A 17,080-nucleotide genomic window follows, 5' to 3' on the forward strand; every position below is an offset into this window, starting at 1 on the left:
ACATAGGTCAGATTGCTCTTAGCCATCGATAGTAAAAATATCTATCTTTAATCACAAAGGGGAGTGTGGCAGAGGCAAACATTCAAACACATTTCATCCTTTTGCAGTATAGAATGGTCAGTGGGAAGTGGCTGCCCTGACAAGAATAATATCTCCTAGTCCCCGTTGCATGTGAGTAGGTTGAAGTGACCAGCTTTTACTAATAAAAGAATATGAGTGAAAGTAATGAGTACTACTTCAAAACCAAGGTAGTCAGAAGTGTGTGTGTGGGCTTTTTCTAATTTTTGTTCCATCTACTGCTAGATGAAGAACACTCCAGGGCCCCAGAGGCTGACAGAGTTACAAAATAGAAGGAAACTGAGTCCCTGAATCATCACATGGATGAAAGCCACCTGCAAGAACATCTTTATTGGATTATTACAGGAGTGAGAAATAAAATTTTATCTTGCTAAGGCATTGAAATATTGGGGTTTATTTATTACAGCAGCTAACATTGCCCTAATGATAAATGAGCCAAAGAGGTGGGCGTGTTGTGGCTATCAGTAAGAAGTGCTGAAAATGAACACGTGCACAATGGCTAACAACATCTTCTTCATATTGACTAATACACTGGCCATAGGGCCAAGGAGTTGCAAAGGGGCATCTGCAATGGTGTGTCAATTAAGGTAGCCGGGCAGTTTGAGTGTGTGCATGCACGTGTGCATGCATGTGTGCACACGCACACACACACTGCTTTTGTATATATTCTAGGACCACAATATTAAAGCTAGAAGTAATTGGCTTCAGAGGTCTTTTATGAAAACCTCACTTATAGTTCAGGAAATTGTGATCCAGAGAGAAGATGAATCCAAAGAGAAGAGGGATTGTTAGTGGGGGCATCTAAGCTAGTACCCAGGGCTTCAGATTCCTGGGATGTGTTCCTCAACTCTCCTCCTATTGTTCATTCCATCTCCTGTTTTGACAAAGCCTAACACCTGGATAACCCAGAAAGGACTCAGAAAATGGTAGTGATGATGGGCACAAATGGATTTTGTGATTTTGTATCTACCATTTAATCTGCTAAAAGACATTTTTTTTTTCATTTTTCACTTAGTGGCTGGCAAAAAAAAACTGAATGAGGCTTTTAGTCCAACCTCTTTCCCTGCCTGCTTTTTGTGCTAATCTGTTACACTCACAAATCCCATTGACATCTCGTTCTTAGCTTCCATGGTAGGAATTGTGTTCCTGATGCTGCTTTCTCAGCCCCATTTTTGGCCATAAGTTTAAGCCCAGGACCCTATTGCAGACAACTTCTAAACCTCAGCAGAGGGCACAGTGGGGCCACAGTTAGGATCCACCTACCCTTAGCCTTCCTCTTGACTTCTATCCTAGCCATGCTGACTGCTGCCATTCCATGACTGTGCCATGTCATGCTTTACGCATGTGCCTTTGAATGTGCTGTTCACTTTTTGTCCATCCTTCAATATGAAGCCCCTCACCAAAGTAAATCATGATTTCATCTTCCTTCAAGATCCTACTTACCTGTTACATTCTCTGTGAAGTCTTTCCCAATTCTTCCAGGCTGAGTTGATATTTTCTTCCATTGTGTTCCCATGGCACTCTGTTTAGGTCACTTTTAGAGTGCTCAGGGCATAGGACTGCCATTAGTATTTGCACTTTGGTGTCCACAAGCGTCATAAACCCCTTCCCATCACTTGGCTTTCAGAAGGGGCAATAGTACCTACAATGTGATCATCACCCTCCTCTCCACACCTGGGTTGTCTGTACCAAGAGTGAACATTTGACACAAAACACCCAATCCACAGGCACCCCAACACTGTGACTGCCTTCTACAAAGGATTCTGCCTTCTCAGAATGGCCCTCTGGAGATGGAGAGTTGGCCATATTCTCTCGATTGAGAATTTGCACTCAGAGGAAAAGAGGGAAGTTCCAGTTCATTGTGGTGATCAAAGCTGTGAGGTCATGATATAATGTCAGGGCTGGTGACTGTGCTGGGCTGTGTGTAAGAAAATAAATCAGAGGAAGCCCCTTGGGAGATAAAAGAAGAGGATGGGCCCAATGGGCAGAAGGAAGCAAGGGTGAGAGAGACCAGATGGCCTGGCGAAGGTGGGGAGAGTGGGCTCGGTTCCTGATGGCTTTCAGGCTCCTACGGCCTGGCGGCTGTGCCTCCTGCCTTGGGTTCCACAAGATCCCCCCACCAGGCCTTCGCAGCATTGCCCCGTTCTTTGAACAGGTTTAGTGGGCTTCTGGATCACTTCCCCTACGTAGACTGTGAGTTTTTTTGTTTGTTTTGTTTTGTTTTAGACAGAGTCTGCTCTGTCGCCTAGGCTGGAGTGTCGTGGCACAATCTCAGCTCACTGCAAGCTCTGTCTCCTGTGTTCAGGCAATTATTGTGCCTCAGCCTTCTGAGTGACTGGGATTACAGGCATGTGCCACCATGCCTGGCTAACTTTTAAAATTTTTGGTAGACCTGTTAGCCAGGCTTGTCTTGAACTCCTGACCTCAAGCAATCCACCCGCCTCTGCCTCCCAAAGTGCTGGGATTACAGGCATGAGCCACCATGCCCAGCCTAGACTGTGAGTTTCTTGAGGTCAGGAGCTATGTCTTGCTCTTCTTTGTATCACCAGAGTGTCATTCAATATATTCAACATGCTCCTAAATTGCTTGTTGAATGAATGATGAGTAAATGAATGAGTGCAAACATGTCTGTTGGTAATAGGTTCAGGGCACTGTTTTCCTAGCTGGAGTCTGGCACGGCCAATGCCTTTCTGATACAGAAACCTCCTTCTTCCATAACTACCACAGCTCTTACTACTACTTACATCTTCCAACTTCGCAAAGTTTGGGTTTTGACAAGTGGCATTTTCCTGAAGTACTTTTGCTTAAAATATACTGGGTTTGACACATTGGCACCTGAGTGTAAGAGGTGGTGACACCTTCACCTGAGTCACATCTCCTCAGAAGAAGCCCACTGTGGCCCCCTGGACCTTCCACTGAAGAAACACAGGGAGAAGCAAGCTGTACGTAGAGAGATATAAGTATAGCTTTTATTTTTTTTTTGAACCAACCCAACATTTCCACTGGCAACTGTCAACATAGCTTATGACATGAGCACTGTTTCTTTTTTAGTTATTTTTTTCTTAAAAAATGTGTTTAAAATTAACAGGTGTTTTTTAATTTCTCCCCCCCTCCCCTTAGAAAATGTATTTATGTCAATGCAGAAAGCCTAAAGATCCGTGGGCAGTTTCATGATGACATCTTATGTCTGTTTATTTGCGTGTATGTGTGTGTGTGTGAAAGCCAGGTCTTCCCACATTTGTTGGGAAAAGGTCTGTAGGGCACAGAGATCTCTTTCTCTAAAAACCCAGGCTCCACAGGATTATGACAGCTAAGATTCCTCTTACTGGAGCAAGAACTACCCCACAGGCTGGAAAAAGAGCTTCATGAAGTTTAAAAACAAGCAGGAACGTGGGAGAAATGAGGAATTCCAGTTCCTATCTTGTAAAAATGCTTTCATATGTGACCTGAGGGACCAGGAGAGGTGAAGGGAGCCCCTTGTTCTCTTATAAAATCTCTAAGTTTTTACACTACTTCAATAAATATAGTCAGCCCTCTTTGTATAGAGCATTAGGAAGCAAGAGAGTGGTGAAGGTGACATTCCTCAGGCACATTGACATGTAAAATACAAAATTTTCACTTAAATCTCTCACTGGTTGGATATCTCTTCTCTCCTGCCTCAGGTACAAAGTCAAAGATACTAAGAAGGACTGAATCCTTTTTGTTCTTCCAGTAGCCCTTTGTCATCACACACCATTCCTATTTTTGTCACATCTCTCCTACTTGGTGGGTCTTCCTGCAGAAGGATACACAAGTGGACACTGACACAATAAGACACACAGAACTGGAAAGACTTGGGCAAAGAGGGACAATTGCTTTTTGTATTTGACTTGATTCAACATAAGTATAAAAAGCTCCTCCTGCTCCAGTTGAAGCTCCTGTAAGATCTTTAGTACCCTGCATGGGTGAGTGAGCTTATGTCCACCCCAACGCCATCACTCCTCCCAAGAACTGAGAGAAAACAGTGAGATGGGGAACTGGATCTTGATGGAGCCAAGGGGTGGTGGGAGAGCATATGTCTGAAAATTCATGTTTCTCTCTGTTGGCTCAGACCTGGAATTCCTTCGTGGCACCTTTTTCACTCACTTCAGGAAAAAAACAAAAAGACAAAACAAAACAATAAGCAAAACCTAATGGCAAAATGAAAGCAACCACAATAATGATTACAATGAAAAAAGAACCCCACCCTAGCCACATGAATGTGACTCATTTTCACGTCTTATCAGCTGAGTGAGATAATAGGGACGTATGGAATTGGGCAGAGAGGAGAAACCCTGCCTCCAAAGAAATGAGAGGCAAAGGAATAATCAGAAGGTGGAATAGAAGGAGGTGAAAGGCTCTGACCTTTGCTTTGGGTCAGGGATATGAGGAGGAGATGGGGTGGAGGTGGATTTGTTGCTGTCGTTTGTTTGTATTTAATTAAATACTGTGTAAAGTCGGTGATTCCTCCATTGTTTGATTGATTAAGACTTTGCCCTTTCAGTTCATTGCCAGGGCCTAAGTTGGGTGAAGTTCCTGGGGCTTGGGTCCTGATGCTGCCTCTCTAGGGCAACGCAGCCTGGAGAGGTCACTGGTGGGGAAGTGCCCTTCTCTTAGGAGAAGTCCTAGGCCTGCCCTGTCGGAGGCTCTGTTCCGCGGCTCAGAACCCCTTAATGTAGCAATAGGCCTCTAGTGTGGCAAAGAGTATGTAGAGGAGCCACAGGCTTACAAAGAGCCATGTCGTGGCGAGCTTGCAGCCACGGGGGCCACCAAGCTCCCCTCCCAGGTGTGGCCGCCGTCGGTACAAGAGCACGCTGATGCAGACAAATGCAAAGATGGTGAAGAGGGTGACAGAGAAGGCCAGTGTGCCAGCCGATACGTGGAACTCCTGTCCCTGCAGAGCCCAGTAGATGGCGGCCACGGACCAGGCCAGGCCGATGCCCAGGAAGACGTTGACGGCGTTGCTGCCCGTCACGTTGCCAATGGAGGCGTCTGCATATACATCCTGGAGGGCAGCAGCTTTGCTGGCAAACGTATCTGGAAAAGGACAGAGACACATGGGAGCTGGCAGGAGGCTAAGGTGTGCAGGGTCTGTCTTCCAGTATGCCCAAAAAGCAGCTTGAGCTGGTGGGCTGAGCCCCGGAATGAGAGACAAGGGCTAGGGGGGCACTCCTACCTCCTAGCTCTGCCACAAGCAAGCGTGCGGCCCTGGGTAGGTCACATCCCTAGTCTGGGCTTCCCATCCCTCATCTGCAGTGATCTAAAAGATTCTGAAGGGCTTTCCAGTTCTGATATTTACTGAGTGGGCTTATTGTTCTCCTTTGACTACTTTTTCGGTAAGGGAAGTTTGCCATCCCATAATATCTCCCCAGGGAACCTTGACACCGTGGGAAGATGCTTGGAGTAGATGCCTGATTTTAACTGTCATATGGGGCATTTATTCACAAACCACCAACAGTTATTGAGCAATGCCTACTGACTCAAAACTGGGCAAGGTACTGGATTTTGGGGACAGAGGACATGCTGGGGAAGCATGATGGGGACATGCAGGGTGAACTGTGGATTCAAGGAAGACGGGGCTCTGTCTTTGTGGTTTTTATGTGTATCACAGGGCTTTGCAGGGTGTTTGACTTTAGATCTTGGTACAGATTGTACCTATAGGGAGGACTGTCAGAGACATCTAGCCCAATCCTTTTATTTTACAGGTAAGAAAAATAAGGGTCAAATAATTTACCCAAGGTCACATAGGATGTTAGCAAGAGACTTGACCCTAAGGCCCTCAGGTAAGGACCCTTTCCATATCATCAACTATATCCAAAGAACTTCAGCCAAAGCCACTAAATCAGATGAGTGGATCACAGGATAACCTTCTTAAAGCCTCAAATGCTGTTAGCTGTTGTCTTGGCCAATTGCAAGCACTTGGAGCTGCCTAAAGATATTTGCCTGGTTTGCTTCATTATTGCCATTTTTTTTAAGATCTCCCAGAGAAAACCTCTTACCCTGTCTTGCCTATGGCCTTGTTTTTTTGTTTGTTTTTGTTGTTGTTGTTGTCGTTGTTGTTTGCTTCTGATCCTCTGATATTTCTTCCCACCTCTATGCTTTCCCCCATATTTCCTTTCTCCCCTCTGACAGTTCAGGTCCCCCAAGGCTTGGAGAACAGAGATCACAGGGCATCTCATCCACAGGCCTTCCCGTGATCATCCATCTAATTTCCAGCCTCCTGATGCATTTCCACGATGGCTAAATCTCTTGCATCACTAATGGACAAATAATCCCACTGGCCTGCGCTGGGGTTTTGGAAAGAGGTTTTCCTAGAATTTGATGTGAATTCAGCTACTGTCTTGAAGGATATGTTCGCTTGGTACAGGAAAGATTTCTCTTGGTCCAGCCAGAAGAGTCCTGTCTGATGAGATTTAGCCTAACCTCCTGCAGGAGGATGCGCTCTGTTTCTTTCTGGGGCAATTGGGATGCCAGCTCCCTGGCAGAAGTTCAGAGTTCAGAGGCCCCAAAGCCCCTAACTGAATTAAGTAAAGAACCTGGGCTAGTGCAGCCCCTCTCTACCTGCTAACTCTTACATTCAGGCCCAGCTTTCATCCTTATGCGGTACCTTTGCTTTTTCTTCTTAGGATTTAACAAGATAACTTTCATTATAGTAGTTAAGTGTTATCTCCTTCACTAGATTATAAACTCCACGTGGAGAAGGAAGCATGTATATCTTGCCTTTCACTATAGTTCCAAAAACTAGCACAATACTGTAACAGGCATAATACGTGCTTAGTAAATATTTATTCAACAAATAAAGGAATGTCTGCCCCTTTTTGTTTGTCTTTGAGTGTTCCTAAGAAAAAGAAAAAGTATGTAATTCATCCTATAAAAAGATAAAAGCTGTGGAGCTTCCTTTGCCTGTTCTGCTAGGAGATGCTTTGTACTCACGGTGTCCTTCCAAGTAGAGGAGGCCAAGAATGTATGTGGGCATTTCTCCTTTGATATCTTTGAGTTGGCTAATCTTTAACCTCTCAGAGATCGCCAGAGGTAAATAGAAGGAGAACAATATCTACATTCTTTTAATTTCACTGTTTGCATCTATTCACATAATGTGGAGGTTAAGAAATTGGACCACTTACTTGGGCATGTAGCTTAACCTCTGTGGGCCTCAGTTTCTTTGTCTGTGAAGTGGGGATAATAACTTACCATATTTAATAGGGCTTTGGGAAACATTACAGGGAGAAAATGTAAACGTGTAAATTGCTGAACACACATAGTGTCTGTCAAATTGAAAGTGCTCAAGAAATATTAGCTGTCATTACTAATGTCATTAGTTATCTCTTTGATTGACTTTTGTGCACTTTAAGGGCAGAAGCTCTGTTAAGTTCAGATCTGAGATGGTATGGAAGATAATCAGATGGAGTCCAGGGGTCATTCGAACCAGGTAAAATCCTCTTTGCAAATTCAAGCACCTCTCACTCTCACCTGGGACAGAGGTGCCAAATGCCACAAAAACAACAGCTGTGACTGAATCCTTGAGACCAATGGTGCAGCCGAAGTGCGAGGCCAGGTCCCCAATGATGGCGGTGAGCATGCCGATGATGAGGATGGAGACGGCGAAGCAGGCCCAGCCGTGGCAGTACTCTGTGGGGGGCACACAGGCAAACAGCACCTTCCAGAAGACTGTCAGGAAGTGCATGACGTAGTCAAAGCAGGAGGGCAGCCTCTCCTCCCCGGATTCATCCTCATCCTCATCCCCTGCTGGAGGCAAGATAAACAGGCAAGAGAAAGGGGAGCGAGGTCAGATAATCATTCATAAGAAAGTCAAACCCAACCTGCACCACAGGCATCATCCGCTAGAAGGGGACTCCAGCTGTCTTCTGGGCAGCTGATGGGGGCCAGGGCCAGGATGCCAGAAAATAGTTGGGAAACAATTTGATATGCCTCACCGGTCAATTTGAATGCAGGGCACCAAGGTAGAGTGGGAGAGAGAGGGCCAGGGAATAAGGAAGAAAAGAAAGAAGGAGATTAAGATGGACAAGACAGTGGAGCAGAAAGAAAGGAGGATGCAAACCATCATTCTCAGCAAACTAACTCAAGAACAGAAAACCAAACACCACATGTTCTCACTCATAAATGGGAGCTGAGCAATGAGAACACATGGACACAGGGAGGGGAACATCACACACCGGGGCCTGTCAGGGAGTGGGGACTAGGGGAGGTATAGCATTAGGAGAAATACGTAATGTAGATGACGGGTTGATGCGTACAGCAAACCACCATGGCACGTGTATACCTACGTAACAAAATTGCATGTTCTACACATGTACCCTAGAACTTAAAGTATAATTTAGAAAAAAGAAAGAAAGGAGAACGCACAAGCTGCATTTTGTTGTCTAGGCAAAGAAAAGTGAAATCAGTTCAGCATGGCCACTCTTCACTGGACACCAGCAGGGCTCCTCTCAAATTTTCTGACTTGACTGCTGCAGTAACCATTGTGGCTCTGGTCATTATCTGTCCCCTGAGGCATGGCTGTCATTCCAGATCATGAGAATATACTGCAGAGTCAGTGCCATCCTCCAAATATCTCATGGGAAAGAGCAGGATGGACCTTGATTGTCCTTGCCAGGAATGTGGGCAGAGTTGCCCACTCAGCAGCCCTATGGGGGAGGGTGTGCTGAGGCATGCCTGTGCCTTGCCAACGGCAACCTCTGTCATGTTTTGGCATAACCGGTAGAAGCTGGGTTTTGAAAGAACAGGAGTCAGAACACTTGGGTTCTCATTCCAGCTTTGCCATGAAGAAAATCTGTAAGCTGGGGTAAATAATCTCTTATTTCTGAACCCCAGGCCCCTCCTTTGTAAAAGGAGCAGGGTAGATGATGTGGCCTACATTCCGCGTATTGTCTCAAAGGGGCACAGTCAGGTCATCAGAAGGGGGAGCTAGAAAGATCTAAAGCAGGCAGTGAGAAAAGTGGGGCAGCAGCAGCAGCAGCAGCAGCAAACCTCTCTTCCTGGCTGTCCTTTTGCTCTGGCTCTGGGGCCTTGGGGATATGACCCTGTGGGTTGCTATGACAACAAAGCCTCTCAATAAAATACAAGGCCAGTAGTGCTCAGCAGTGCAAGGAGGCCTCAGTGGTGCTGAGGTGATAGTGACGGTGGTTGGGAGACCCTTTCCGTCCATGTTCCAACCAGCAGTCCCCACAGGCTGCTAGGACTCCTGGCTGTGCTGTGGGTCGTTACTGAGGGAGCCTGTCAGTAAATGCCGAGGGTGGGGTTTGGAATCATCCAGGGTGTTTTGTTGGAGAGTCAATGCAACACATTTTATAAACTCCTAACTCCCACATCTCTAAATCAGAATTGTCCCACATTTTACAGAAGAGGGGGACCAAACAAAAGAAAAGGAAGAATGACAGAAATCAGAATTTATTGAGTTTGGATTTTACACAAGACTCTGTACTTTTCTACCTTTCTGAGAAAGGTAGCAGTAGTTCCCCTTTGGGATGAGGACACTGAGGTCAGAGAGGGTACATTGTTCCACTTCACACAGCAGAGCAAGGATTTGAAACCAGAGATAGCCATGTTTTTCAGTTACGCCACGATTCTTTTCCAAAGTGATCCAGTGAGGCAGTAGGCACCTAGGACTAGAGCTGGGAAGACTGAACATACAGGCCTGCCCAGGGAATGGCCGACGGGTTTTTTTTTTTTTTTTTTTTGAGACAGAGTCTCGCTGTGTCGCCCAGGCTGGGGTGCAATGGCGCGATCTCGGCTCACTGCAAGCTCCGCCTCCCAGGTTCACGCCATTCTCCTGCCTCAGCCTCCGTGTAGCTGGGACTACAGGCGCCCGCCACCTCGCCCGGCTAGTTTTTTGTATTTTTAATAGAGACGGGGTTTCACCATGTTAACCAGGATGGTCTCGATCTCCTGACCTCGTGATGCACCCGCCTCGGCCTCCCAAAGTGCTGGGATTACAGCCTTGAGCCACCGCGCCCGGCCGGCCGACTGTTAACGTGGCTTTATGCTTCCTTCTCAGAGGTTGCCTGCTTCTCCCAGCAAGGCCAGCCTGAGACGCTTCTCACCTGCACTGACGGTGATGGCCTCCATGAACTGGTCCCTCCAGGAATGGGTCCCCACAACCAAGGCCAGGTTTGTCTTCTTGATCAGTTTGTCCACCGTAGTCTGTTAGGAAGAGAAAAACTTGGAACCATGAGGTTAGAATGCTCAGAACCAATGAGGAGTCTGGTTCTTCAAAGGAATGAAAGATGCCCTGTCTCCAGGGTGTTCTGACAGTTATGCATGGAATGGCCTTGGGCGATCTCTTTTGAGGCAATCCTTCTATTTCCCTTTGTTTTTGGTTGTTATCTTTTTGTTTTGTTTTGTTTGAGACAGGGTCTCACTCTATCACCCAGGCTGGAGTGCAGTGTGCAATCATGGCTCATTGCAGCCTCAACCTCCTGGACCTAAGCCATCCTCCCACTTCGGCCTCCTGAGTAGCTGGGACCACAGGCATGTACAACCATGCCGAGCTGATCTTCATTTTGTTTTATTTTTTGTAGAGATGGGGTCTCCCTATGTTGTCCAGGCTGGTCTCAAACTCCTAGGCACAAGTGATCCTCCCACCTCGGCCTCCCAAAGTGCTGAGATTACAGGTGTGAGTCCCTCGCTGCCTGGCCTGGTTGTGACTTTTGAAATTGGCTATTTAGAGTAATATAATAAAAAATAATAATAATGATGTTAATATATCTTGCCCTGTAGTAGTGAGTTTTAATATTTTTGCTTTAAAAATACAGCTAAACAGTAGTGATAATACATCTCAGGACATTCTAGCCCACTTATTTCACATTCTATGTTATGTTTCCTCACAATATTCCTAGCATACATATGGCCAGCACTATTTGTTTCATGTTACAAATGGAGAAACTGAGACCTGGGGTGAGTAAGTGATTTGTTCAGTTTCAACTTCACATATTCACTAGTGAAAGTGGAAAAAAACACCCCAGGTCTTCTGCCTCCCACTTTAATTTATTTATTATTCAATTAGACCTCACTGTTTGCCTGACCTTGAACTCATAGGACTCTTCGATGATGACTTCTAGTTTGGGGTGTTCACCCAATACTGGCTTTCCCATCTCTGCTATCCTCTTGGCCTCTTCTTCCTCCATAGTCAGCTTCCTGTCTGTCAACTCTGCAACAAAACAAAATCGGACTCACTTTAACACCTTTTCCATTTCCTGAAAGGATACAGCTCAGAGTATTAGACATGGGCAGTGGGTATAAAGCAAGTAACTCTTGGGAATGGGGAGTTTATATATATTTTTAGTGCCTCTTTTTATGAAGTACTAAACACTTTATAATCAGACCATGAGAATGTGCCTTGCAGGCTGGGATAAGCATTCCTCTTTCTCTTTTATATGTGGGTGGACAACCTGATCCAAAGGTCTCCTGAGAAATAGCATCAAGTGAAGTTCTCAAGACATTCAGTGAGATGTTGGGGAACTGGGAAGAAAGGGCAAGTGTTTTGACTCTGAACTATTTTGAACCGTTGGGCCTGTTTGTTCAACCACTTCCTGTAAGAGTTCTTGAAGGTGCAGAAGCACATTTATTCCAAGGAAATGTCTACTGGTTTCACAGCATCTTGACTCATTTACCAATGGTCCCTTCTCATGTTGAACAGTTTTTTTTTTTTTTCCACTTTGGCTGGTGAGTCCATTTTAAGACCACTTCTCCAAGAAGACATGTTTTCTGGATTAGAGTGAAATAGAGATTGAATCTTTTTATTCCCCTTTGATTAGAAAATTGCTCTTGGCAGCTTGTTTCTTTCAGAGCTCATTTAAACATCTTCCCATCCAAGTCCACATTCTCACAATCAATTAATTCTTTTATTCAGCTCCTTAATTGTTTTCATTCCACACAGTAAACCTCCCAGGGGAATCCTGTAGTCCTTGGATAATCTCAAGGACAAAATGGGTCAGAGGCCAAGAAGGTCTTTTCTCTCTAGCTGGGGAATTGGTGAAGCAAGGGGAGTCATGAGACTCCAGCTCTCGAGTTTGCAAGGAAAGAAATTCACTGAAAAGACTGTAAGCCAAGGGTTTAAGTTACCAAACAGAGAGCCCTATATTTTATGTAAGAATTTTCTTAGTTGGCCTGCAGGAAGATGGTATGAGAGTGTACGGAGACTTCCTGAGCTCGCTGTTTTGCTCAGTGTTTCGGACACCAAACACAGAAGGCAGTCCTAAAATGTCTGGGAGCTGTCCGTGGTGCTGTCCTTCCTCTAGTGCTGGTGGCCACTTTTGGAAACAATGTTTTCTCAAGGATCCATGTCTTTCTGCATATTTCCAAGTCAGCAGGCATCCTCTAGCAGCCTGACTTCATTTAGTCTATTGAATTTGAGTCTCTAATTAGTTAATTCTGAAGGTAAATCTGGGTGAATCTAGGGTTCTGGCTATGAGGTCAGCAACCCTAGAAGCCAGACTGCAAGCTACTCTGGGAAAAAGCTCTTAGAAAAAGACACACAGATTCCATACTCTTTTCCTTTACTTGCAGGTTTAAGCACCATATCATAATGCCTATCTTAGCAGTGACAGTTTTATTCCACTCCTTCCTCCTCAATTCCCCCATGTCATACTTTACATGTGACACAATAACTTTATACCAATATAATAAGCTCTCCAGTGACATATAAATGTACCTGTCTAACCCCTTGTCCACCTATCAATCTAGCACCATATCCATCTGGCAGGATATTGATCTACTTACTGACCTGTGCACCCACCCCTGTGGTGACAGTCAGTTTTTCCATCTAGCTTTCTGCAAAAAATCCCATTGGCAAATAACCAGTCCTCTATCTTTGGATCTCCCACAGTCCCACAGAGGCTCTCTGTATATATTTGTTAATTGACTGAGTCACACGTCTGTAAGTTAATTCTAGTTTCTAGTTTCTTGGTTTGGCAATAATTCCTGCCTTTTTCTATTTTTGTCACGATCATTCCTTTAAATTCAAATTTTGTTTATTTATTGAGAGAATTATAAGTCTCCAATTCAGAGGACCATAGTGATTCTGATAACTTGTTTATGTGACTCCTCAGAATTTCAAGTAAAAAGAATAAATGGCAGGTGATCTAGATATTCAGACTGAGTAAATAAACTCTCAGTTCTAGGAACAGGAAGAGAGGCTGGAAGGGGAGAGAGAGATAGAACATGAATAGGATGGAAGATTGAACAAATATTGGAAGGACAAAGAGCTTGCCAGGCCAGGCAAGAATAGGACGTTGTGAACACTCTGCAGAGTGATGCAGCTGGTGCTCTTCCTGCAAGGTGCCTGAGCTTGAGAGGGTGGCTCAGAATGAACATATTCACTCTCTGTCTTTCACCACCAGGCACATTAATCATGTTTGCCTGTCCACCTAGGAAAATTAAAACCAGGATTTGAGATTTCCAACGGGTTGAAAGGCTAATCAAGTGCTCCTAAATTAAAGATTTGCAGATTGAAAGAGCTAGGAAAAGAAACATTTCCTTTTTCCCATTTTAGCTTCTATTGATGTTTGCAAATATGTTAAAAGTAGAAAGAAACTTAAATCACAATCTTTGTTATGCATATATGTGGGGTGGGGTGGAGGAAACAGTTGGAACAAAGAAGGCTTACATACCTTCATAGGCAAGAGGATGAGTGAAGTGGAGAAGAAAAACCCAGTGCTAGGAAATCAATACCCTGGGAGAAGAGTGAAGAACAGAGGGTTGGGGATAGCCCTTATCTTGTTGGTATAAAAAAGAAGCAAAAAGCCAAGGAAGCTGGAGTAATTGTGTTTTCTCCACAAAATAAAAATGTAGGAGTTACCTATGTTTTTTTTTTGTTTAAGGCTCCCAGAAGGCAAATGTCCTTACTATGTACACCAGCCCTTCCTGAACCCAGGATGTAGCCTGTAGGTGATATTGAATACCAATGAACTCTGTAAGATGTTTTGCCTCTTAAGTGACCTTAACGTTTTTTTTTTCTGTGTTCAAAGAACTGATGAAATGTAAGATGTTCTTTTAAAATATACTGAAACTGTCTTGTGTAGGCCACTCTGCTTGCACAAAGAGTTATAGTATTGCTAGACATGCTGAAAATGCTTTCATATCTGCTCATGAAGTTGAATGTTGTTCATGATTGGTTTCCACTCACGCAAGCATACTTTCAAAGTAGGTGCATGTCCTCTACAGCATCTAGATTCTGCATGAGAATCTCTCCAAACTAAATTCTCTAAAATTTATATTTCCGGCCAGAACACTGCCCCAACCCCCCATCCTAATTCATCTTGTTTATGGCACATAGGACTTTAAGGGTCAATGACAAATGAACCAAAATTCTAGCAATTTAAGGCTCAGCTGTGATGAGATGGAAGAGCTCCAGGACTGGTAAAATTCCAGATTATTTAAAAATTGCTTTTCCTATTCTCACAGCAGGTTTGTTGATTTTCCCTGGAGCCCTTGGGATTAAAGGATTTTTTTTTTTCAAATCCTATCACAATTACGTTAGGAGATTCCAGCTCTGAATCTCACTGTCTCCTCCCCGACAACATGAGATGGCAGATGAATTAAGACTCAGGAGAAGTCTATGACCCACCATCTCCTTGGTAAGCTTAATTTCTCTTCCTGGTCCCGGAGAGGATCAGCTATGCTTTTACCCACATCCACAGACAGAAGTGATGCTCAAGGAATTGCCTTCCTCACAATTGCTTTCTCATAATTGCTTCATGTGGGAAAATAAATCTCCCAGTCCTTGGGAGAAATTGTCAGGTTAACTTGAGCCTGCAGTTCTTATTCAATAAATCAAAGGACATTGGTCTTAAACCAATAATGGCACTGGCAAGAAGTGGAAAGAAAAGAGGGGGACAAGACACCTCTTACCTGGAGATAACAGGAGCACTGTTTGCAAATGGATACCAGACAAGTGGAAGAAAGAAAAGGAAAGAACATTAAGGTCCCATCTTGAAAGTATTCCCAGGTTTTGTGGTTGCTGGCAGCATAAGGAAAGCAGTGAGCTTAGCAGGTGAGAGCTCAGCAGCCACATGCAAAAAGCAGATTTGGAGCATGCACAGAGCAGCAGCAAGAGGTGTGAGCCACCAGAGAGACTGCTGAGCACCAGGTCCCTGGTGAGGGCATTTGCTCCCATGCTTTCCCGGCTGCCCTAAGGGCTAGGAATGGAGGAATGAGGATGGGGAACCAAGTAGGTGGGTTGGTCACTCATGACTGTGTAGGATATCAGGTTATCACATCCATTCTGTAAAAAAAGGAGTGAGAATCCAGTTATCATGAAAACTATGTAAGTTGCAACCCTGCCAGAGTGGCTAACTTATCAGTGGTAAAAATGACCATGGGGCTTGAATGGGAGCTCAAGGAAATGGGTAGCATTGTGTAAGAGTAGAAGAGTAGGGATGTCTTCCATCCCTAACGACTTAGCTGAACTCATGCTCAGCTTCTCAGTACCCATAAGGTTTCCATGACCACAAATGCCTTCCTAGCTACCATGTTGACTAGAACTTTGACTTCCCCTAAAAGGATGACTTAGCAAAAACGTAAGTCCTGCAGAATGTTTTCCTTGAATGGTTTGTCTTTACTATAGATCTATCCTGGGTGTTAGGGCTATGGGCTCCTGCCATTTTATATCACCTCTGCTAAGCAAAGTCCCTGCATGTGGTAGTGTTCAATTAAGTTTGGCTGTTTGCTGTCTATTTTGGCAACTGTCTTTTCCATAGATCTCATGGTGCTGCATCTCTGGTTGGGTGATCTTTCTGTTTCAGAAAGGACAGGCTAAATCAGAGTCCAGGTATTCGGGAAAAGAGAAACAGTCATACCAACAGCTTTACATAGATGGGAGATGACAAATGCCAGGTCCCTATGTGGATTGGGAAACTGAGTTAAAGACACACCCAATACAGGTTGTCTTTAGTCCTTGAATTTGTACTTATGCTGAACCCTCTTAGGGTTTAAGATCTAAGAATTAAGGAAACTCTTGTGACACACCACATTTTCATTTCTATGGTATCTTAGTACAGCCCCTCACTCCTTGGCTCTCAGATAAAGGTCTGGGAAGAGCTTGCCACATATTCGTGGTGTGGTTGGTGACTGATAGAGATTGCTGAGGAAGGAGTGTGTGTTGTGGGGGAACCAGGGGGGACATGTCTGTGAATTTTTTTTTTTTTTTTTCTAAGAATCTGCAGGAATGCAACTCAGGCCTGTGATCAATCATCCTATATTCACAGCCACTAAGACATATGTGGATCCAGAGTCTGCATGATACATAAACAAGGCAGTTCACTTTTTTAGGTATCTCCCATGTAGAATTCCAAAGGTTAATGGATCAATGATTTTCCTCACTACATTGAGATAGATAAATATATATAGGCAGATGGATGGATGGATAGATAGATAGATAGATAGATAGACAGACAGACAGATAGATAGATAGATAAGCAAGAGCTTGTTTATTCTGCTCCTTCCAGGAGTTTGCATGGAAGAGCTCCTCCTGGCCCCCAAGTTCCAGGGGAGATCAGAGATCCCAGCACACAAATGAACACAGGTGGGCCAGACAAAGGCAGCTCTTCCAGAAAGGTCCCTGATGCCCTGGTTTTCACTCATACATGCCACCGAACATCTGGCCCATCCCTAGAGTAGTGAGAAGGCCTGCAGTCGGCTGGAATTCCATCATTCTCTGGTCATTGTCTCCATGAATCCAAGACTCTCTGCTTAGCAGTTATAGACGGGTCAGTGAGATCTGGGTAGGCCAGCTTTGACTGACACAATACCTCGAGGGTGTTTTTCCTGCTGCTGCTCATGAGAGAAGCTAGAGCTGAACTTTCCCCTGTATTGATCTCCCAGGTCAGGTGAGAGTCATTTATTCCTGCTCAGACACTCCAGGGACAAGCTGGAAAGAGCGTAGCACGGTGAGTAATTAGGAAGCATCTGGGCAGCTTGTCAAGATGAGCCCATGGATGTGGAAAAAGGAGGACCAAACAGGTCCCAT

General features: G+C 44.6%; 1 protein-coding gene across 6 annotated transcripts in view; it reads right to left on the reverse strand.

Annotated features, from left to right (window-relative positions):
- Positions 1 to 3,024: 3,024 nt before the first annotated feature.
- SLC8A3 (solute carrier family 8 member A3) overlaps positions 3,025 to 17,080 on the reverse strand; it is a 140,528-nt gene continuing 126,472 nt past the window's right edge. For 3 of the 6 annotated variants that reach the window (XM_025391866.1, XM_025391867.1, XM_025391868.1), the window contains 4 exons: positions 11,139 to 11,263; positions 10,158 to 10,257; positions 7,567 to 7,842; positions 3,025 to 5,133 (listed from right to left, as the gene is read on the reverse strand). In XM_025391866.1, the coding sequence (XP_025247651.1) occupies positions 4,757 to 5,133; positions 7,567 to 7,842; positions 10,158 to 10,257; positions 11,139 to 11,263 (878 nt within the window). In that variant the 3' untranslated portion in view covers positions 3,025 to 4,756. Of the gene's footprint in view, positions 5,134 to 7,566; positions 7,843 to 10,157; positions 10,258 to 11,138; positions 11,264 to 14,964; positions 14,983 to 17,080 lie in introns of all 6 variants that reach the window. The other 3 variants (XM_025391865.1, XM_025391864.1, XM_025391863.1) reach the window with 2 other exon arrangements.

The sequence above is a fragment of the Theropithecus gelada genome, chromosome 7b (assembly GCF_003255815.1).
Source record: "Theropithecus gelada isolate Dixy chromosome 7b, Tgel_1.0, whole genome shotgun sequence".
Taxonomy (NCBI): Eukaryota; Metazoa; Chordata; class Mammalia; order Primates; family Cercopithecidae; genus Theropithecus; species Theropithecus gelada.